Source organism: Petaurus breviceps, unplaced genomic scaffold, assembly GCF_028583685.1.
Source record: "Petaurus breviceps papuanus isolate PSGF00001 unplaced genomic scaffold, PetGlider_PUasm1.0 207, whole genome shotgun sequence".
Lineage (NCBI taxonomy): Eukaryota > Metazoa > Chordata > Mammalia > Diprotodontia > Petauridae > Petaurus > Petaurus breviceps.
Genome location: NW_027185850.1, coordinates 24482463 through 24506051, shown reverse-complemented (window position 1 = coordinate 24506051; position 23589 = coordinate 24482463). Strand labels below are relative to the sequence as shown.

At 40.8% G+C, this 23589-nt stretch overlaps 1 protein-coding gene across 11 annotated transcripts in view; it reads left to right on the top strand.

Moving 5' to 3' along the window:
• LOC138164988 (oxysterol-binding protein-related protein 9) overlaps nt 1-23589 on the top strand; it is a 161575-nt gene that overhangs the window by 111556 nt on the left and 26430 nt on the right. For 6 of the 11 annotated variants that reach the window (XM_069093018.1, XM_069093016.1, XM_069093015.1 and 3 more), the window contains 4 exons: nt 16158-16253; nt 17171-17218; nt 18394-18423; nt 19285-19335. In XM_069093018.1, coding sequence (XP_068949119.1) covers nt 16158-16253; nt 17171-17218; nt 18394-18423; nt 19285-19335 — 225 coding nt within the window. Of the gene's footprint in view, nt 1-9908; nt 9978-16157; nt 16254-17170; nt 17219-18393; nt 18424-19284; nt 19336-23589 lie in introns of all 11 variants that reach the window. The other 5 variants (XM_069093017.1, XM_069093013.1, XM_069093012.1 and 2 more) reach the window with 1 other exon arrangement.

Here is a 23589-nt window from a genome sequence, read left to right as displayed (position 1 = left end):
TGCCTTCTATCTGTGGATGTACCCCAGTTTGTGTGCTGGACTCTGCTCTTCTCTCTCCATGCCTTTGCAGATGGCTCACAAGTCTGTGTATATATCCAGCCCCACTATCTCTTCTGAGCCCCAGCCAAATGTCTCCAACTGCCTATTTAATATGATGAGCCAAATGCACCATAGAACATCCAGACTCAATAGGTCCAAACTGTTTTTCCCCAAACCTACTCCTGTTCCAAGGTATGTGTGTTTAGGGCACACTGTTTTTCTAGTTATTTCCCACCTGCCTGTACTACTTTGGACTTCATCATCATGCCCACAAGGCCAAATTTGCCTCGATAGTCACACCTTGCTAGCAGAATGACCTGAACAAGTTAGTTAACATTTCTGAATCTCAGTTTACTCTTCCATAAAATGATAATAAATCAGACTACATGACTTCCAAACTTCTTTCAGCTCTGATTCTGTAAGTAACCACATTGTATATTTATTTATGCAGCTGGAGAGGTGAAAATGTCCAGAGTCATGTTAACAACGAATATCTCTTTGGCTGCTATGTGGAGACTAGATTGGAGTGGGGAGAGACTAGAGGCCAAAAGATCCATTTAGAGTCTGTGGCAGGAGTCTGAAGAGGACCTGAAGTGGGGGCAGTGGCTCCATGTGAGGAGAGAAGCAGGTGTAGAATTGACAGTGTTTGGCACCCAAAGAGATATGTGGGGTGAAGATAAAACAGAAGAGGTCTCCATTTTTTTGGTTGCACACCTGGGTGAACAAAAGTGCCCCCGGTGCAAATGCACTCACCCTTGGCAGAGTTTGCCAAGATGGCCATTGTGTTCTCCCAGATTTTGTCCAGTTTAAATGTCCTTCGTTGAATATTTGTTATGTGCCATGCCCTTCCCTCTGCTCTCTAGCTTATCAAGTGTCTTACTTAAAATGTAGTACTTCACATAGAATACAGCTCTGCCCTGTCACCTACTCCCCGCCCCTGGGCTGGAGCATCTGAAGGAGAACCTGACTGTCACCCGCCTATTCCTGGGTGCTCTGCACCTTTTAATGGAACCATAGCTTCCAGGCAACGATATCACACTTTGGACTGGTGAAATTTGGAGTCCACTAACATACTAAGAACTTAGAAGAAATATATTGTAGCCACACCTCTCCCAGCTTCTTGTGAAGTTGACTTTTTCCTCAACACAAGTGTAAGGTTTAATATTTACCACACTCCACCTTATTGGCTTTGCCTTAGTGCTTTAGCCTGTTAGAGTATCTTTTTTTTTCTGATTCATCCCAGCTATAAAACTAGAATTGGGGTGTTTTCTGATGTGTTATTTTCACATTTGAATTCATTTTTTTTCCTTCAAAGATAATTGCCATCAATAGTGGCTAGCATCTATGTATGTAAATATGTTCAAAATAAAAATAAGATTGAGATGGACGTAGCTTTCCAGCCTCAGTCGTCATCCACTCTTCACTTTCCTCAACCCACCCATTTCCTCCCATCCACTGCCTCTTGGTCATTTATTTAGGTCAAGGGGTTTTTCATTTTGGTCTAGCATATCCCCAGCCCTGGATACATAATAAGCATTCATTAAATAAATGATTTTTGGTTGAATGTTCTTTTTTTCTAGCTAGCCATTTCTTTTTTTTTTTTTTTTTATAAGCAATCGGGGTTAAGTAACTTGCTCAAGGTTACAGGGCCAGTTATTTCTGGGTGTGGTGCTGAGTATCTGAGCCCATATTTGATCCCCAGGTGCTCTTACCGCTGTGCTACCTGGCTGCCCCCTAGCTGGCCATTTCAATCCCCTTTTGTCATGCTTTCTTTTTCCTTTTTTATTCTCATAATTAACTCTGCAAAACAAAACAAACTCTTAGTCTGGTTGATCATACTTTGAAGAGCTAACCCACACTTGAATAATTGTTGATTACAAATAGAATCCATTTGTTTGGTACAGGAATGCAGAAGGATGATAGACTCTTTTCTTGCTTGATTTCACACTGAGTTTGAAAGCTATGAAAACTAATACTCTAAGTGATGTATTTGGATGTAGACAGCTCTAGTACCAGGAACACAGTTTGGGGATTTTAGCTGTAGGGTAGTTGCAGGGAGTCTATTTTGTAAGCTTCCTTAGGGCAGGAACTATTTCATTTTGGTTTATTTATTCCCTGAACCCACTACAATACCTTGAATATATTAGGCAATTAATAAATGCTTGTTAAGTTGATTTTGATAGTCAACCAAGATTTCTTTGGTGTGGGTTCTACTTCCACCTGCAACAAATCAAAACTCTTTGCCTCTCTGAAAACTTGGCCAATGTGAGGAGCAGCTTTGAGTCTAACTGGGGGTAGGAAACCTGTCCCATGGGATGTGTGACTGACCCCTCTGAGCTTGTGCTTCAGGGACACATCGTTGAGGTGGGACGGCAGCTTGGATGGAAGCTTTTGAGAGAAAAGTTGGCATGAGAAAAGGAGCAGGGTGGACTAGGAGGCCTTGGAGGCCCTTTCCAGCTCTGAATCTGTGACCCTTTGGAATCTTGATCATTGTTGGGCCTTTTTGATCTATGTAGTTGAATGAGTTTGCCATCTGCCTTTTAGAGAAAGATCTGATGTTAAATTTCTGGAACACTCTCTGATTTCCACTGCATTTTGCAGTTAGCTTTTCATAAGGTCTATTTTCTTGTAGTCTCACTGTCCTTTCATGATTGTTGAACCAGATGGTGGCATAGAAAATTGAAGGGTTCCTATAGATCTCTTTTTAGCAGTCAAAGTTTTTAATGAATTCTTAGAACACTTTTGAACTTAGAATTTCCTACTCTTGTGTTTTCTGTTTGTTTGTTTTTGGGGATTGAACTCAATTTTAATGGAAGGTGATGATTTGATTGGAATTGGAGAGGTACACCAAACAGTTCTTCCTCTTGACTTTCTGCGTCAGAATTGGGTAACTTCCTACCCTAAATATTTCCAGAAGGGTGTTTCCCATATTCCTACTGTGTTTTGTGTCCTGAAGGAAAAATTGCTACTGATTGTGATGCCACATGGGGGGGAAGCATTGATTTGTTAGGTGGTAGATTGTACCTTCTGTGATTCTCCCTTGGCTACTTACTGGATTTTCTCCCTTGGCTACTTACTGAATTGTAGTCATGTAATTGGATGCTGGCAAAAGGGACGTGCAGAAAAGAACAGAAGTAATCCAGGTGGCTTGGATCACATTCCTGTTAAACTAGGATAGATGGGGTTAACAAATTCTAAAGTGCTTATAGGATAATCACATTTTTAGTTTAAATTCAAATTAGCAAAAAAGTTCCTGCTATATATAAGGTACTGTGTGAAGTCCTAGGGGCCCAAGACCCCAACATTCAGCTGCTTAAAAATCTAATTTGGGGAAAATAATTGATACAGGAGAGAGCTTGGTTCAGGCAAAGATGATGTTAGGCAAAGTATTCTGAGAAGTTTGAAGAGGGAGAGAAAGAGATCACTTTGAGTTGGGAGGGGGTGATATGGCAGGGCAGGTGTCATGACAGAGCCTTGGAGGCAGATGAGGGAAGTCCATTCCATATCTGGGGGTTGGTCTGAGTAGATGCATGTAAATGGGAGATGAAATATAGAATAAAATACGGCCTAAGGTAGTTGGCAAGATAGATTGGAGCTTTAGATGTCACAGTCCAGAATCTGGACTGTATTCAGTCTACACTGGGAAAACACTATAAAGGTTTTTGAATAAAAGTGAGGTAAGAGCACCTAGAAAAAGTGAATTTAAATTACATTTCCCTTCTGTTAGTTGGGAGGTGTGCATCAAAGCAGCTGTTGAAGAATTGCAAGAATCTCAGTGGAGTGTGAATCATTTTAATCCTTTTGAAAACATAGAATTGCAAATAATTTAATTTTAACACTAATGATGTTTGTGCACTAATATCTTTAAGAAATCTTGTAGGGGCGGCTAGGTGGTGCAGTGAATGGCGCACAGCTCTGGAGTCAGAAGGACCTGAGTTCAAATTTGGCCTCAGACACTTGACACACTTACTAGCAGTGTGATTTTGGGCAAGTCAGTTAACCCCAATTACTCTCCAAAAAGCAAAAAAAACCAAACCAAAACAAAAAACTTTTGTAGCTATTACTGTCTTTTGAAATACATTTATGCATAACTTTCCACTGTGCATTTAATGGGAGCATTTTTTTGTAGGACTCATCTTCTAAATTCTGAACCTGTTCTTAAATAAATAAATATATGAGTCTACATTAACATACATTAAGATACTAGAATTCCAAATTAGTGCCTTTGTTACTAATTTGAAATTCTTTTGGACTGGCTCATTTAAGGGGCTGAACATACTTTTTTGTCTCATCATTGCACGCGTGTATTTTTTTGCAACAGCTTCTCTAAAGGTGAATGCTGTGGAGAGAGCCCTCCAGTGCCAGCTTTCACAGAACTTGCTTTGCATAATTAATTACTAGCTCTTTTTTTTTTTTTTTTTTTTTTTGGCCTTTTGAAGGGCAATTGGGGTTAAGTAACTTGCCCAAGGTTACAAGGCTAGTTTTTTTGTGTGGGTGTTAAGTGTCTGAGGCCAGAACTGAACTCAGGTCCTCCCGACTCCAGGGCCAGCGCTTTACTCACTGCGCCACCTAGCCGCCCTGACTAGCTCTTTTTTAAATGGTTAGCAAGTAGCTCTGAAACCCTTAAGAACTCCAATCTGTGCTGTGATCTACCCTGCTTCTAAGGGACCTGTCATGAAGCAGAGGGGGGATGGCTTCTGGAAGCAAAAGGGAAAAAAAAAATCATTTTTGGACCAGTGTCCAGTGCAGGAATTTGTTTTGCTTGACAACACATTTGTTGAAAGCATTTGGTTTTGTTTTCAGTGGTGGGAGAAAATAGAATTTTTGTTCAAGGAAAAAGTTAAATTTTAAAATGGTTTAAAATACAAAGGAACAGTATAAGCCTCTACCCCTGCAGCCCTATTCTGACTGGTCAGTCTCTAGCCAGGACCACCATTTCAGGAGGTGCCCTGGCCATCTATGCTCACTACCCTTCTGGCTCTGCTCCTGACCTCCTACATAGCAGCAGGCACTAATTCCCCCTAAATCTCCCATTCCATCAGCCTTTTGTGTGTCGACTACCCCTTTTAGAATGGGAGCTGCAGGAGACTGGCTTTTTTGCTTATTATATATATATATTTGCATATAATTGTATATGCATACATATGTGGGGCAGGGGGGAAAGATGAGCACTTTCCCCTTCTTCACGGTGGTTGGATGTTTAACCAGCAAGCCAGTTGAGACCAGTTGAGGGCTGTAGTATTGGAAATGTGAGGCACCCAAAGCAGGAGTCACCAGGATTGGCTTCTAGTCTCAGCTGGTGAGTAGTTTGACATACTGGATGAGTTTGCTCAGTCATTTTGTCTCTTGTTTAAAATTGTATAATTCCCAGCCTGATTGCTTTCTAAGGTTGTTGTGAGGTCCAGATGAGAAAATGAATGTGAAAATATTTTTGTAAGTTGTAAAGACACTATAATCCGTGGCATAATTCTGAGTGTTAGTACTTGCTTTTGGTAGACGTTTATAGGCTTAAAGATTTAGAACTGGGGAGGAACATCAGTGATCTTCTCATCCATTCTTCTTATTTTTGCAGCTGGGGAAATGAGGCCTAGAGAAGGGAAAGGGACAGAGTTTGAACCTGTGTCTCTAGGAAATCTGAAAGGAAGGCTGCAGTAGAAGGGAGACTAGGAAAGGCTTCCTTCAAGTCAAGTCAACCAAGTATTAATAAAGTACCTACTGTGTGCGCCAGGCATTTTGTTGAGCACTGGGGTACAAAGAAAGGCAAAAAAAAAATCCACTCCTTGTTCTCAAGAAACTCACAGTCTTAACGGGGGAAACAACCTTGAAATGTCTATGTACATAGAAGATATAGACACGATAAATTGGGGTTAATTAACAGAGAGAAGGCCCTTGCATTAAGGGGCAATCAGGAAAGGCTTCCTGTAGAAGGCCACCAGGAGGTGTTTGTTGATCACTGACTGCACCAGTGCTGTGTCAGAGTCCAGGTAGAGAAGGTGATGTGTAGAGAGATGTTAATGGAGGTAAAGTTGACAAGACGTGGCAACAGATTAGATATGGGAAAGAGGGGAGGAATGAGGAGGTTGGGACCCTGGGTGACATGGAGGATGGGTTTTCTCTTCAGCAATAACAGGGAAGTGAAGAAGGGCAGGGAAGGGTTTGAGGAGAAAGAGGAGTTCAGTTTTGGAGGTGCGGAGTTGTCTGTAGGTCATTCAGTTTGAGATGTCCAAGAAGCAGTTGAGGATGCAAGTCTGGAGGCCAGGAGAGAGGTTAAGTCTGGTTAAGTAGATTTGAAAATCCTCAGCATGAAGATGATAATTGAATATGTGGCAACTGATGTTCACCAAGTGAAATAGTTTAGTGGAAGAAGAAAAGAAGACTCACTACTGAGCTCTGTGGGACACCCACAGTTAGCAAGTGGTCATGACCTATCTGATCCAAGAAACATTTGTTAAGCACCTCCTGGGTGCGAAGCATTGTTCTAAGTGCTGGGGCTACAGCTAATAAAAAGAGAGACAGTTTCTGCACTTGAGCCTGCAGTCCAAAGGGGGAGACAACACAGAGGGGTCAGGAAATGAGGGGGGAAGGTATGGACACCAGGGTATACCTGGTGCAGAGACATTGTCTTCCATGACATTGAAACCAGGTAAGGAAGCAGGTGCAGAGTTGAGGAAAGTGGGGCCAGTGTCTGCCCCCTTGAAAGGAAGGCAGTTTGGTACTCTGCCCTTCAGTCAGAGGGGAGAGGATGCTGAGGGGACGTGGTGTTGACCACAGCTTATGTTAGCAGCTTGGTGTTGTTAGAAGTGATGAGCTTGTCCTAGGAGGGGACCTTGTTCTGTGGATATGAAGCCAGCCAGAGCAAGGTGGATGAAGATCCAGCAGAGGAGACTGAGAACTTGGTCTGACAGGTGGGAGGAAACCTGAGAGAGTCCTGGGGAAGGTGGGCTTTGAGCTAAATCTTGAAGGAAGCCAGAGAAGCCTGCACTTGGCAGGCAGGGGAAGGAAGCCTTTTGGCCTTCTTTCCCCTGCACAGTGCTCTTGTTGATACACAGTGATACACACTGCTTTAGATTCCAATTCAAAGTTTCCTCTAGTTTAGATGACTTAGTGTGTTAGGCAGACTCTTAAATGAATAAAAAGTATTTATTAAGCAATTGTTCTTAGTCATGTCTGACTCTTTGTGACTCTATTTGGGGTCTTCTTGGCGAGATATTGGAGAGGTTTGCCATTTCCTTTTCCAACCTATTTTACAGATGAGAAAACTGGGCAAACAGGGTTAAATGGCTTACCCAGGGTCGTGATTAGTAAATTATCTGAGGATGAATTTGAATTCATGAAAATGAGTGTTCCTGATGGCAGGCCACACATTCTACCCACTGTACTACCTACCTGCCCTAATTAAGCAGTTACTGTGTGCTAAGGCCTGGGAATACAAATGGAAAATATCTTAATGAGGGAAACAAAATATTTAAGAGAGAGGTGGCCCAGGAAAATTAATTGCCATCAAGCATTGTGAAATGTTTACTGTAAGCCATATTATTATATGGTAGACAATGGGGACCCAAAGAAAGACAACCTGGGCCCTGCTCTGAAGGAGCTCAAATTGTAAATGGGGAGACAACATAAATATAACTATGTATTTACAAGATTTACACCCCCATTTTTAGAGAGGATGATCTTGGACGGAAGCCACTTGTCGGGGGGAAGGCCTGCAGAAGATGAGACTCAAGCTGAGTCTAGGGAAGCAGGGATGTGGGGACAGAGAGGGAGAGCATTCCAGGCATGGGGACAGCCAGTGAAAGGCAGGGGATCAGGAAATGGTCATGTGTAATGGACAGCAGGAAGGACAGTGCAGGGTGTGTAGCTGGATTGTCCAATGCCTGGACTGGGGAATAAAATGTAAGAAGACTGGAAGGGGTGGGAAAGTGTGGAACATCAGGGTAGTCAATAACTAAAATAATATGCGGTGTGTGATAAGAACTAAAATAACTATGGTCCTTTTACAGTTTTGAGGCATTCCATATAGACCTTAAGTATAGAAAGTAAAAATCTTCAAAGGAAAAAGATTCTTTCTTTTTTGTCATAATTCTCTATGCTACTAAATGATATGAAGCTAGCCACAAATCACCAGCATATGAATATATCAAATGATTATCTGGTATTCAGAAAATTTCTAATGCTCCATGGAGTTAGGAGGGTTGTGCCTGATTTTATATTACTGCTGGGTGTCTCATCATTGACATTGTCATCCTTCTTTCAGATTTCATCAATGTCAAATAAAATGGTTCTCCCCCCCCAATTTTATTTGTTCCCTCTGTTTGTAGTCGAGTGTCTTGGGCTGAATATAAGAAGATGAGAGTCACTAGGAATAAATGTAAAGGCCTGTACTGGGATTCAAGAAGTCAACTTCACAAGACCATGCAGGGCAGGGATGCTGAAAAAAAGAACTGGAGCTCTAAGGGACTACAAACTCAGAATGAGTCAATAGCCATATATGGAAACCATTTAAGACGAAGACATAAATAACTTCCAGGGATAAAGGAGGAAATCATTGCTTTGTGCTGACCTTGGTCAGACCAGCATCAGGAGTATGATCTTTGGTTCTGGGTGTGGCAATTTAAGAACAATGTTGTTAAGTTACAGAATGTGTGGAGTTTGGCAACTGGGATGGCAAAGGACCTCGAGTCTGAGTCACATGAGGATTAATCGGAGGATCTAGAAATTTCCAGCCTGGGAAAGAAAAGACTTGAGGAACATGGTAGCTGTCTTCAAGTGCTTGGCTATCATGTGGAAGACCAAAACAAGAGTAAAGCAGGGAGGAGGTGGCTCCTGAGACCTGATGTGAAGGATTCAATCAGAGCTAAAGTAAAGTAGACTGCCTTGGGAGGTGGGGAGGCTCCGGGCAGAGGCCAGATGACTGACTACGTGTTAGGTTGGTCAGATGCTGTGGATCTTTTTTCCAGGTATGTGTTGGACCAGGACATTGAGGTCTCTTTCAGTAGCACAGCTCTTTGATTCTGTGACCCTGCTTCGTTATATACAATAATGACGCCATTGTGTTTGTTCATTCGTTTTCGTTGTTTCCAACTCTCTGTGACCCCATTTTGGATTTTCTTGGCAGAGGTACTGGAATGATTTGCCCTTTCCTCCTCTAGCTCATTTTACAGTTGAGGAAACCGAGGCAAACAGTTAAATGACTTGCCCAGGGTCACAAAGCTAGTGTCTGAGGCTGGATTTGAAATCAGGTATTTTTAACTCCAGGCCCAATACTCTCTCCACTGCACCACCCACCTGCTTTCACTACATTATGTAAGAGTCCCAAATTAGCCACGCTGTCCCATTGACGGACAATGGTTCTCTTCCAATAGCTTCAGTTAATGGTTTGCGTTGCATATATTCTTAAGAAGGATTTGTTTCCTAAGGAATAAAAAAAGAGTAGATATTCTTGTACTTTGGGAAAGTAGCAAGAGCCCAAAGGGATCTTGTTTTTCTAAGTTTTTCATTTATCATAGGCAGCCTTAGTCTGACAGAGCTCAGACAGCCTCCATTATCACCTGTAACTTTTTAAGCCACTTCTGAATCATTGTTTTCTTGGATTAAGTTTCTGGTATAGTAGGCCAAATACTACATAGTGTCCTGTGTCCCTTACACTGAACTTTAGTATTCTTATGAGAACAAAGTGGTTTATTTGTGAACTGTGTGGTTTTATTCTTTTAAAAACTTCCCATTTACCACTGATTTATCTACTTTTCTTTATCTGTTTAGATATTGTCAGTGTTTTTTTTTCTCTTTATTATTCCATTGTTTATTTATTACTGTGAGACTTACAGAATGGTAACTTTCTATTCTCTCTTTCCTTACCTTTATTGAAGATCAGTACCACACTTGCTTTTTTCCAGTCTTCTGGTATCTCTCCAGTTCTTGAATTTTCAAAAATAATTGTAAGTGATTCAGTAAGTATGTCCTCTAATTTTCTTGGGGGTAATACTTTCTCTGTGATGCATGTCATCTTGAGCTGCTAATTTTGTACATAAACTATCCAAATATTCTCATCCCTGCTTTATCATTACTGCATTTTTGCAAGGTTTTCATTACTTTCTCATTTTAGAGTGTTTATGTTTTGCTTTGCTAATGAATTTTTTAGAAATAAATTTTGTGTCTTTTATCTATTTCCATAAAATTCATGTCGTTTACTATTCAATAGCTTGTTTTCTCTAGCATTTCTCATTTGTTAAATTTAAAGTTCACAGCTTCAACAGTTGTCCTTTTTATTTTCTTGGTGTTTTGAACTTTTCTGAGTCTTGACTGATACAATGGGTTCTTCAGATACTTTGGCTCCATTTTCTGTTTATTTTTGGTCTGTAAATAAGAAAACATCCAGTAGAGAACCACATAGCCTTCCAAATTTTAACATTAGGGTAAAAATGTTACATGACAATAAGTACTTACTTGTAATACTTGCCAGAAGTCCATCCATTGGTTTAAGAATATTTATTTACATGCTACATGAGGGCAGGTATCTTAAAAGCTATTGCCTTTGAGTTTTCTTTTTAAACTGCTATATTTTCAAGGTAATTTGTAGCCATTTTTTTTTATGATAGTGTAGCTGTAAGTATCACAGAGAGCAAATAGGAGGTTTCCATTGCTGGGAGAAAAATATTCAGCTATGCAGTAGGACTGAGTATTGCTTCTTAAATGAACTCTTCTGTCATATACACTGTGCTAAAATGCAAACATTGGCCAATATGGCATCACTGACTGGCCAATTTCCACAATTGAAGTAGTGATGGTAGACCTTAGAACTAATGCTATATATTCATTAAATAAACTTAGAAGAGTGTCATTCATATACATAAAGATCAGCGATTAAATTTTTGTTTGTTTGTTTTTTACATGCAACTGGGAAATAAGATACACAGGCACTCGGGTATAGAAATCCATTTTGCCCTACTGGAAAGTTGTAGCGGGGGAAGATCTAAGAGAGAACAGATTGGGGGAAGGGGGTATTCAGTAGGCTTGCTATTTTGGGGTGGGGTAAGGGGAAAGACTGGGAGAAACAATTGTAACTCGAAATCTTGTGGACATGAATGTTGAAAACTAAAAATAAATCAGTTGGAAAAAAAAAGTATTAAAAAAAGACCAACAATTACTAGTGCCTCATTTTCAGTCTTTACCTTTTAAGTATCAAAAATGTGTTTATTTTGAGTTCTTATGAAGGTGTTAACCAATGCCAACAGACATCAACCTGTACACACACACACACACACACACACACACACACACCATTTTCATGTCAGTATTATCCCTTTAGCTTTAACTGAAATCCTGGTGGGAGTATATTTATTTTTGTTTCTTCTTGTTGGCTTGAAACATTTAGTCCAGGAGAAAAACCAGGGATGTTGTTTTGGGGATGATTGAGTGGTGCTGGAGATCTCTGCAGAGGCAGTTGGATCATTTTCCACCTAGCTTTTTAGAACTCAGCTTTGAGGAGCCTAATAAGTTCCTTTTGAAACTCTGTTTAGCGGAGAGTCTGTCCCTTTCCCTTCTTATGCCGGACGATTAGAGCGCCCTTTATGGTTCAGTAAGCACTGTAGAACATCATTCTGCAGTTTACTTCATTTGGGGAGTGCTTATGACCTAGAATCGGTGGTCTTCCTCAGGCAGTGATCTCTGCTGATTCTGTCCCTTCACAGAGATGGCTTCTTGTTTATTCTTGGTACAAGGTCCCCAGTTTTGGTTTTGCGTGAGCAGGGATAGTTTCATTTTTGCTTTTGTAACCCTAGTACCTGGCACATAGTAGGTACTTAAGAATTGATTGTGTAAGACCTGTTCATTCCCAAAGCCACTCCTCCCATTGTATTTTCCCATGTCTCTATGAACCATCTGCACTTTTTAAAACTGAAGATACTTGGAATTTTTCAGTTTATAGTGCTGCCCTTTTTCCAATATGTAGGGTTTATTGATCTATTAAAACTGCCACCAGTGGTGCTGAGCCATGCCATGCCCATGGACATACACATAGAAGGAAGGAAGAGAACTAGAGGGAAAGAGCAGCTCCGAGGAGAATGCCTACAGGGGCTAACCTGAGGGCCAGAGCTATCCTACCCATAGGAGCTGAATTTACCTATGGATGCCTCCTGGTGTGCTTGTCCTTCTGATGTAATTATAAGACTTAAATGATTTTTTTAGACTCTAGCTTTCATTTTCTCTTCCCTGTTTCCTTTAGTCTTTAGGAAAGGAGAAGAGACCCTGTCACACCCTGTCTTGCAAAATTTTCCCTTAAAATGGTAAAAGAGACTAGAGATATTTGTGTGGTGAGAATGAATCATCCATTTATTTTAAATTTGATTAATTTTTCTATTCATAGTACTCTGTAAATGGTTAAACTAAAAGGGTATGGATAGTAGATTATGTTCTCAGTGGGCTGTGACACCTCTTTGTCAGGTGTTGAAGAAGAGGCAGTGACCAGGCGAAAAGGTTTGGACACTGGGGACATGCTGACCTGAATTCTGCACTCTCAGAGGGCTCTTCTGACTCTGCATCAGCTGATTCCATGGAGTAGCTAAAGTGCTTATTTGTTTTATAGAGGGAAAGATAATCGAGCATTCAGTAAAATACTAAGCCCACATTTTTCATAAATGGAAGGTTTTCCTTATTTGAAGAACACTTTTAAGATTAATATCGGCAGATTTCTGAAATTTGACTGCTTTGTTTTTTATTTGCGAACTTATATGTATATACATGGGGGTATTTGGGGTGGGTACAGGTGACTGTGCTTATGAACATGAGTGTATATTTAATAAAGGAGATGAACATAAGCAGAGAAGTTAGGTAAATGGGTGAAAGAAGATTTAGCAGCAGATCTGAGAGTTCTTATAATGATAGCCACAAGAGATGACTGTAAGGGAAAGTGACATAAGTGATAATAATCCAGTGTGAGTTATTTGGATTTCAGGCCTCTATGGGCTGGAGGAGGGATCCTTCAAATTTTGGTGGGCTTTCAAACTGAAGAAGAGAGGTGGGGGATTGTCTTCTGGGTCTCTCTCCTTACTCAGATATCAGGCACTAAAGGTTTTTAATCTGGAGCTCCCAAAGGGGTCCGTGTATAGATTTCAAGGAAAATAAATATTGCATGTTAATTTTCATTAACTTCTAACTGAAGTTTAACGTTTCCTGCATATTTTAAAACATTATTTTGCAAGGGGGAGGTGTGATTTCTCGAGACTCCCAAGCGGGAGTCCAACAAAAGTTCAAAACCCATTGCCCTGTATCAGTAGAGTAGGTCCAGTGTAGCAAGAACAGGAAACAAAATCCAACAAAGCAAAGAAACGGAGTAGACAGTAGGTCTGCTGTAGGTGGATCCCAGCCTAATTTAATGGCCATTTATGGTGTCCAAAGAAGTACCGCAGGGATCTGTGTTTGGTCCTTTGCTGTTGAACACTTAAAAAAAAAAACTAATGGTTTGATTAAGATGGCACGCTGATCACTTTTGCAGTGACACTTTCCTGGGAAGAGGATTGATAGGATCCAGACCCTGGATGGCAGTAAGCTTTCAAAAAGATCTTGATAGCAAATAAGATGAAATTGAAAAGGAGTGTTTAGTCATAGATTGGCTTTGCAAATAGAGGATAGGAAAGCCTGGTTGGTTATACTTATTGAAGTTTGTCTGGAAAATTTGTAGGTGGTAAAGGGGGAACTCTGAGCTCAGTATGGGTCAGCCGTGAGATAGGGCAGTTTGTGGAAGGTAATGCTATCCTGTACTTGCAGTTAGAGAGGCGCAGCATTCTGTTGACCTCTACCCTGGTCAGACCACATCTGGGAGTCCAGTGTTGAGTTCTGGGTACCATTTTCTAGGGAAGGATATTGTTAAGTATCCAGAATAAGACAACCAGGATGGTAAACATTCATGCCTAGGAAGATTTATCTAAGAAACTGGAATGTTTAACCTGGAGATCAAAAGATTTAGGGAAGATGGGCTAGCTTTGTTCAAATATTTGGAAGGCTGTTGTTGATGTAGAAAGAAGATTGGGCTTGGCTTGTTTTGTTTGGCCCTTACAGTTGGGGATTCTTGGTCAAGCATGTGTTCTCAGTGGCCTGAGAGGTCTCAGACTCTAGAGTGCTTTGAAATGACTTGCTCCAAATGATCGGATGGATATTATTTGATTTTTGAAGGTGAGATATTTGAAAAAAGGAGTGAACGAGAATTTAGATAGGACACAGTAATCCTTACTACACTAAACACATCTCCTTTCCATAATCCCCACTAAATTCTGAAAAATCACACTTCCCTTTTTTTCTTCTTGGACTTTTTATTTGATTGATGAATAAGTTGGATACGTACTGCCGTTTATTAGTTATTATACATTAGCCAGCCCATTTCATGCCAGCCTGGTTTGTACCAAATATACTTTCTTTTTAATTCCCTGTCACTTACTGCCACTGAAAGTGATCTCCCCCCCCAGTACTGCAGTCTAGCTCCTCTTATAGCTTATGGATTTGATGGCTCCAATTACATAAACAGGGCATAGACCCTCACAGACTATTTTTTTTTCCGGCTGTTTTTTTTTTGCATTCCAGTTTTCTAATGGAAAACTATCTTCATCTTCCAAATAAGATTGGCCACAATTTTATAAGCATGCTTTGGTTATGAAAGCTTGCTAAAGTAAGTCTTTCTACCCTTGCTGTTCTTTCGGGCACATATTCTTTCTCTTCTGCACTGCCCTCTCAAACAATGACAACCACAAAGTTCCTGATTGTAAGCAACACAGTTTATGAAAAGAGCTAGTATCATTCCTGTTTTTTATTGGGGAAAAAAATTAACAGCAAATGAATTTAATTCCCCAGTGACCTAAGATACTGTGTAACTGACAGTGTTTGGAATTCTTAATTTTTCTTGTATTTGGTTTAGTGTTTATTGAAACAGAGGGATAACATGGTAGCTGTGTTCAAATATTTTAAAAGTTGTCATGGAGAAGAGGGATTCGCGTTGTTCTGCTGGACTCCAGAGGGCAGAGCCACAAAAAAAGGGGGGGAGGTTGCAGAGAGGCCAACTGAGGTGGGGCATGAGGAAGACTGCCCCAGGGAAGACAGGTAAGTGGACTGGCCTCTGAGAGCAGCCACAGGCTTTTCCTTCTCTGTTCTTGTATGGTTTTGCTCTTCACATTGCTGACCAGGGCATTTGTAATTTGTGGGATGGCTCTCGATGGGCTGTGAGACAAACTCCTGCTTTTGTAACCGAGCAGCACAGCAGACACGGTGTAGGACATTGGACAAGTATAGACAATTGAGTAAACTGAGTAATGAGCTGCTGGTCCTATACTTAAGTAAACATTCCCAGGACACGGGGTAAGAGCGAAGTCCAAAGGATTGGTTGAGAGAGAACACTTATTTGTGCTCAGATAGGGACAGTTTTGTAGACAATGTGGGCTTTTAGGATTTTGTTAGAGTAGGAAGAATGTTTGCTTAGTTTTGAAGTGACTGGTGTCTCCACTGAGAACAGAATTTAAAGACAAAATCAGAAAGTAACATAGTAAGGGCTCAGCATTGGAAATATCAGAAAGCAGAGGTGCTGGAAAATAGCTAATTTAAGTAAATCATCCTATTAGTAGAAATTCCTTGAGGATGAAGAAATCGGTCTGGGCAAGGAGGTAATTGGAAGCCAGAGCAGCATTCTTGAAGAGAAAAGTTGTCTAATCCCCAGGTTCCCCTGTATTGTTAATGGGATTATATATATTGCAGCTTGTAGAATTGATGCCAGGTGACTGAATGGTGAAGAGGTGGCTCCATATCCATTGGGGAAAGGCCAGGTTCTTAACTAAGAATTGACCTCATATATATACTTTTGGCATTAATGGACTCTCACCTCATGAGAAAGATGCATGCTGCTTCTGAGCCATGGAGACCTGGGGCATTTTCAGTCACCCTTTCATAGACATTGGGAATTCCTGAAATGATCAGATCACAGATCTCTTTGAATATTCATAGACATTCCCTGTCATCAGCTACTCTGCATCTGAGATGTTTTCATGAATGAAGACTAAAGCATTTTGTATAATATTAATGTTACCTGCGTGATAGTAGTGATATGTACATGATAATCATTTCTCTCTCTCTTTTTCTAGGGTGTAGATTCTGGATTTGTTCCCAGTGTTCAGGACTTTGATAAGAAACTGACAGAGGCTGATGCATATTTGCAAATTTTGATCGATCAGCTGAAGGTAGGGCAGAGGAGGTTGAGCACTGAGGTGGTTGGTGCCCAAGTGCACCAACTGTTTGGGGGTCTCCACTTTTCGGTCACACATTTCTGGCTCTCCTGCTGGTTTTAAAACAAAGGTTTTAAAATAACGTTTCTTTAGCTTCTAGCTCTTCTTTCAATAATCTGATTACTTTGACAATAATATATAGATGTTTATGGTGGTTTATAACCTTTATGGTTATAAACGTGTACTCAATTCTTGCATATAATATAGACATACTCAAAGTGAGATCTGAAAGGACTTGGCCATTTTTAAATCCTGTGGAAGCAAGTGAGTTTCAGAAGAAACTTATTTTGGAACTCCATGTGTCTTCCCCTTACTGCCCTTCCTTGATGTTTGTGGGTGAGAATTCACCTAAGGCATATGCACATAAGCCACAATTTACAAACTTACAAAACTGTAGGAGTCTTTACCTCCTTGCTTCTCCTGTTCTCTTTTCTTTCAACAAAATACCAGCAGAGGTCCTGTGGGGGCTGCCTGGAAAGAATGTTGGGAAAGTGGCTCTGCTTTTGAGAGGCACCAGTAGTGGCTTAGAGCCTTAAAAGCCAAATGTTTTCTTTGTTCTCACTGGTTAGAAACGCAAGATCCGCTGGTGAGCCTTAAGATGCCTTCAGGTACTCTCAGAAGCATCTGCCTTGGAGGCTCACCAGCAGCTTTTGGTGGGAAGCCCCTGTTTCACCCAGAATCGCGCTGCATCCCAGCACAGTGTTGACTTTTAGTTTGTCTGTAAAAACAAAACATTAGTACAATAACCTTCCTGGAGCACACATCTTTAAAAACTCCGGTTCTCTTTTGCAAGTTGCATGCATGCTGTTTACATACTGAAGTAGCTTCTTAGACTGTCATTCTGACTGATGTGTATGGTTTTTATTTTTTAGCTCTTTGATAATAAGCTTCAAAACTGCAAAGATGATGAACAGAGAAAGGTAACTGTTTTTCCCTTTAATTGTTGTTTCTTCTGTATTATTTGATTAATTAAAACAGTTGTGTTGGGATCTGCTAGTGTTTAATTTAGCAACATCAGTTTCACTGAGGGTCTCTGTGGACCCATGGTGACTGAGTCTCAGAGGCTCACCTGCAGTGTTTCCTGGGAAGCCCTGGAGGGCTTTTGCCACCCCTGTTTCATCCAGAATAGCTCTGCATTGCAGCATGGCAAGACTGCCCTTGCTCTGGAGTTCAGCCCAAGCATCATGTAGGATAGAAGAGTGCTCTCCCACCATCCTCTAAGTGGACACAGTCTTTGTTCATCTCGTAGAAAAGTTCAAGTGCACTCTTGGGTTTTTTCTGGCTTGGGGTTTGGATTTTTTAGAGATTTGTATTTTTTCTCTTTCTCTAATTTCCTTAGGGCAATAATTTGGCTTATCAGCTTTGTTGCTATTTTTGTTTTGAAGAATGGTCTTCTCCTTTTTTATAATGTATTCTAGCCATGACTCCTTATTGTTTACTTTTTTCCATTCTTGGGTTTTATGTTTTGGTTTCCTCCTTTGTTGGGGGGTAATGAGCTTAGCCAAATGTTTCATTTTAAAACAAGCCTTTTAAAGTTGTATATATAAAGTATGCAAGACATCTTCATCTGAGAGAGCAAGCATTAAAATCATGACTTTTTCCTGATGAACTGAATCCAGGTGTTTTTGACTTGTTTCTAAATACAACATAAAGTCAGTCATAAAGGACTGGTGTGTGATCATTGCCTCCAATTATCTTCAGACTTTGAACTTAGGGTCACCACTGCTACTGGGTTTAATTATCACGTTGTTGGTAGAGGCACTGGTGTAAGTAAGTGGCCTAGCCTGGGAGCCCAGAGGCCTCAGGCCTGAGCTTGCCCCAGTGTTTGAAGGGCGCCGCGTGCGTGCGTGCGTGCGTGCGTGCGTGCGTGTGTGTGTGTGTGTGTGTGTGTGTGTAAGGGGGAGGAGGGGGCGGGTCTCAGTTCTTGAGGACTAGGGGATCAGCTCAGATGCACCCATAGAGCTCCATGAATAAAATGCCTAAAGTGGCATTATATGGTCATTATATAAGCATAATTTACTATAATTGGTATTAACGGTAAAAACTTTCTTGTATGCTTCTCATGGTTTATATTTTGGATTTTATTTTTCCACAGAGAATTGAGACTCTCAAAGAGACCACAAATGTAAGTTTTGTGTTTTACAAACTTTGTCCTTGCATTAAGCTTTGTAACGACTCGTTCCGTTCAGGTTATTTGTAGCTGTGATAGTTGAGCATTCATGTTACCTTTCAAAGAGTTGTCTCATTGAGGCTGTTCAGAATTTTACCATAGAGTTAGGGTTGAAAAAATTGCCAAACCGACATTGACTTCAGATAACACCTGCTCTGTTTCCTGTCTTAGAGATTTGAGATCCTTGTTTAAAAGTTGGCTTTTTTTTTTTTAAAGAGCATCGTAATTGTATACATTTTTCTTTTTTCCAAATATCCTTATGAATGTGTTGGCCTTCTGTCATTGTGTAAGGAGCAAGCCATTTTGAATAGCTTCTCTTATGGAAATAGTAAAGAAATACATTGAACAATAAAGTTGAAGAGGAAGCACCACGGTTTCAGGCCTACCAGTTTTATGAGAGTGTCCTTTCCACTGCCTGTTTCTGTCTAGATCTTTTGTAGAAATTTCTCTTTAACTGAGCCTATTTTAAAGAAATAATGCTGATAGAGATCTAAGAGCTTAAAAGGGAATCCTTCCTCTCCCTTTTGAAAAGACACCCCATTTTCAAGTGTATGTGATTGGTTAGAATCTAGTTTATGTTGTTTTCAGTTCAAAAGAAACAACTGTCTTTGGCATTGCAGGCCTAGGTGTTCTTCAATTAGCACACCTGTTAATGTTTTAACTCCCCTTGCTTTCATAGGCTCAGTTTGCCACAGGTGACTTGGGGCCTGCATTCCATATTATTTGCTAACATTGTATGATTATCTTAAATCTTAGAAAACATTTGCAAAGTTATTATTTGGATAAAATCCTAAAATCAGTGTTTTGTTTTTATAGAACATGGTAGAATCGATTAAACACTGCATTGTGTTGCTGCAGATTGCTAAAGTAAGTAAACTGCTTTTGATTCACTTAACTTAATGAGGATTTACTGTTCAATATGATGTCACCTTTTCTTGAGGGGGCAGTAACATGATGGGATTTGCCTTCAGCTTAGTCACTTTCTGCAAGAAACTAACTGGGTGGGATTCCTTGTGCTGTGGAACAACCAGGCAAATGCCTTGCTTGCCTGGGTCTGCTGTGGTGAGATCATTTTTGGTGGTGGTGGTGGTGGGAAGGAGGTGAGGGTGTATCTAGGACTCCCTCTTCCTCTTAGATTGCACCCAAATTTGACACTTGCTGGAATGAAATGCGTTTCTGGCAGATCTTTTCTTATTTTCATAGGAATGAAAAAAGGGGAATAAGGGGTATTCTGCCCTCCCCCCAAAAAAGGAAGAAAAGCTAACCAGTAGATGGGATAGAAATGAATTAGGGATTCTTTCTGTTTTGTTTTTTATTTTTAAAGGTAACTTTAGTTCTAGTTCATTTAGTATGGATTCATTGAAGAACCAGCTTAGCTGCAGGAAATTAGCCTGCAACACATGAATTGACTTTTGTCCAAATTCTTTTTTTTTTTTATCTGACCCATCTGGACAATCACATTAAATAAAATAAACATTCTGAATAATTTCAAATATCTGTGACCAGCAAAGTCTTTGAAAATGAAAAAAAAAACCCAGCACAACATTATCAACCTTTTTTAAGTTTTGGTTTCATTCTAGTAGGACATTTTTCAGCCATTGAATTTTTTGTTAGCATTTTCTCATACAGTATTGAGTTAGTGATTGGTTGTTGTGTTTATCACAATTTCCGCCTTTGTCTGCCATCCCCTTTTTTGGCAAAGTATGGGGGGTTTGTTGACTGGCCCAATCAAAATGGTATTTTGCATGCCGTTTCAGTTACAAGACTACTTTCATAGTTAAATGTCATTCAGTCACTTGCCTGTTAATTTCATTTTCATTGGCAGAGAAGGAATCAAAGTCAAGCCCTCAAACCATATACGATAGCGTCCTTTGGGAAAACACTTTTAGAATTCTGGTCTCTGCCCCATTTTTGTAGAGGGCAACAAAACCAGGCTTCCTAATTAGGGGATAGAAGGCCCATAGACTGAGTTTAGATTTTTGCCATTCTCTCCTCAGCTCTGCCTGTTCTTCTAGTAATTACCTATTTTTGGATCTATTTTTTCTTCTGTTTTTCCAAGTCAGTATTTAATTATAAAGGTCTTCAAAGAAAATCCTTGGGGAATCAGGACTTTCCTTGGCTATGAAATGACACAACAAAAATTGTGCTCAAATTGGTTAATGGCCTTTGCATTCAGCCAGTGGCTTCCCCACATGCTACATATTGTCAGAGCAGACTGTGGGCAGTTGCTGCTTCTCTGTTTGTGTGTGTCTTGGAATTGAGGGAGCACATTATGGCTGGATGTTCACGTATGTGCAGCCCCATCACAAGATTGTTGTGGTTGTGGCAGTAATCTGGCCCAATGGTTTATACAAAATCAAGTGGTGGTTTTAGTTGCCATCAAAAAGTCTAGCATTGCTTCCTTGGTTCTGCCTTTGAAGTGTATTTAGATTCAGATGACCTTATCCAGAACTAGGCTCTCCCATCATTATCAGTCTTCCTCTGACAAGTTATTAGCTCTAGCCCACCTGATAAATCTGCATTTGTGGTCTTTTGGCAGAGATCACCTGGAGACTCAGCCATTTATTTTTCAAATATGTTTTTTGTAGAGATAAAACTGTTTGCTATTAGTAACTGGAACTCTAGAATTGTGAGGCTTAATGGTAGAAATGGCAAAGAAGACGGGAAATTGTAGTTCAGCACTATCAAGCAGCGTTCTGTTCATTCAGGATGATCATACTTTTAGACAGAATATAAAGACGCTAGAAAAAGTAAACAGGAGCAGACCCTGCCACAAAAAAGCCCTTGGGGAAGGAGTAATTTACTAAGGGAGCTGCCAACAAGGAAGGGTATGAAGTGTTTTTATGCAAGAAATGCCAAGCAGCTTTCTTCAGTGTTAAGGAAAAGTGAACAAAGAACCCCAACAGGTATGTTTTAACTCAAGAACAAGGCCACCAGGTTGCTAAAACAGTTGAGTTGGCTTTTTTGAGAGAGGCTGTGCATTCTAAATACTCAAGAAGCTGATAGGTACCTTTCTCTGTGGCTTGTTTTAATCTTTTGCCTGGCCAGAGAAAGATTAGATCCACTACAGTCTCTTGGAGTCTTTCTTCTAATTGCACAATTACATAATTTTAACTCTGACACTTAGGGCTAATGGAAAAATAATAATAATAATCCCAGGCTTCTCAGCGTTCCTAGAGGCTCTCATGGATTTGTGGGGTCTCCTAGAAGCCTTCACTCCCTAAACTTCTTCAGGAGCCAAATGGAACTTCTCAGCTTCTGGCTGAGTAGTGAAGAGGGTAGAAGAGGAGCTTCTTGGCCAGGCTCTTGGTCACACTGCTGCCACATTGGCTTCCTTTGTCGGATACCTTCCCTGCACTTGAGAGTCTTTTCATCTAGGCGTACGTTTATCACCTGGAGTCTAAGGGAACACAAGCGTACGAGCTTTGTGGGCCACTTTGGAAGCTTTTTTCTGCCGTGATCTAGATCTGGTCAGAACAGAAAGTGGAGTTTCCTAAAACAAACCCCACATCACATAATTAACAGTTTGTGATGTTAACAGCTCTGGTGCTTGGAATGGGCATTCTTCTGTAAGAAGTAGGGCCTGGCTGGGTCACATCTTATGTGATTGGAGACTGTTAATTGATAAATAGAATTTAAGAATCTTTGACATATATTTTTTTTTAGTTGTTTGGATAATATGGATTTGGAAGCCCTGAGTTTGATGAACGTTTGTGTAGTAGTTGACAGTTACCAAGCGCTTGCTCTTCCATGAGGTAGCCCGAGTCTTAGTGTCCCTATTAGATGAGAAAGCTGAGGCACAGTGGTCCTTGTCATTCATGGCCTAATTCAGGTGTCACCTTCTATAACAGACCTTTCATGTTCCCCATTCCCCCTCACCTCCCAGTCCTCCAACTACTTTGTATTTATGTCCCAGTGATTTTGGACATGTCATTTCCCCCCAGAATAATGTCAGCTCCTTGAGAGCAGGGCTTGCTTTTGCTTCATTTTTATTTTTATATCACCAGTGTATAGCACAGTGCTTGACACATAATAGCAGGTGCTTGTTGAATAGAGCTGAATCAGATCAGTACCGGCTGGGTCTTGAACCTGGTTTTCGGACTGAGCCCAATCCTCTGCCCCCTCAAAGCCCCTCTGTAGAGGCCTGGGTAAGAGAGTAGGGTCTCCAGATGCTCTCTCCCTTCCCCAAAGCACTTTCTTTTCCATGAGCTTCTTGTATAGTTTCCCACCTAACTTAAATGAGGAATTCCCCTCTACCATATTTTGTTAGACTTTTATGCTTCATTTCATTGAAAAGTACACTATTTTATGCAAGAAAAGCCTTGCTAGAATATCTTTCCTTATTAGAAGGAATAAATACATTTCTGCAGAGAAATGAAGCTTCATTTTCAGATAGTGGGACCAAGATTCAAACACTCAGATCTATAATGCTGGCCAAAAGCCTGCTGAAATTTGTTAGCGTTTTTGTGTGGCCCAGATCTCAGACATCCAGATCTCGGCTGTGTTGCTACAATCAAGGAAAGATGGAGTCACAGGGAGGACCAGTGTTCAGAACTGGGAATGAGAGATCAGATGACTGAGGGGAGAAACAGCGAGGTGAGGGAGGATGATCTTTGCCAGGTTGGGGGTTTAATACTCTGAAGACAGGGAGGGGTTGGGGCTACGCTGACTGTTGGGTAATGAGTCTGAAGATCTGATGAGGAAGGTGAACGATTAGATGATCTGTATCAGCACAAGCCTTGACTGTCCTGATGTGCCATGTTGCTCTGCACGGAGGCAGGCCTGCCTGTTGGATGGCCATACCTAGCCTTATTTTCTTGCTGGGATGCCTAGCAAGGAGGAGGGTAGTTTGTTTCGGGTCTGAAACCCCAGGGAGCAGGCCTGACCTTGTGGTGCCCTCTGTCCAGTCATGAAGCAGGAGTTTTGTATTCATCCTTAGCACAACTCTTTTAAAAATTGCAACTGGTTTCAAATCTGTGTGTGTTTGGCCTGGAGAAGAGAAGACTGGGAAGGGCACAATGCTGATCTTCGTTGATTTGAGCAGATGTCACCAGGCATACAAAACAGGCGTTAGGCCCCTTGTCTTTGGTCCCAATGGACAGAACCAGCAGTAGGGAGGGG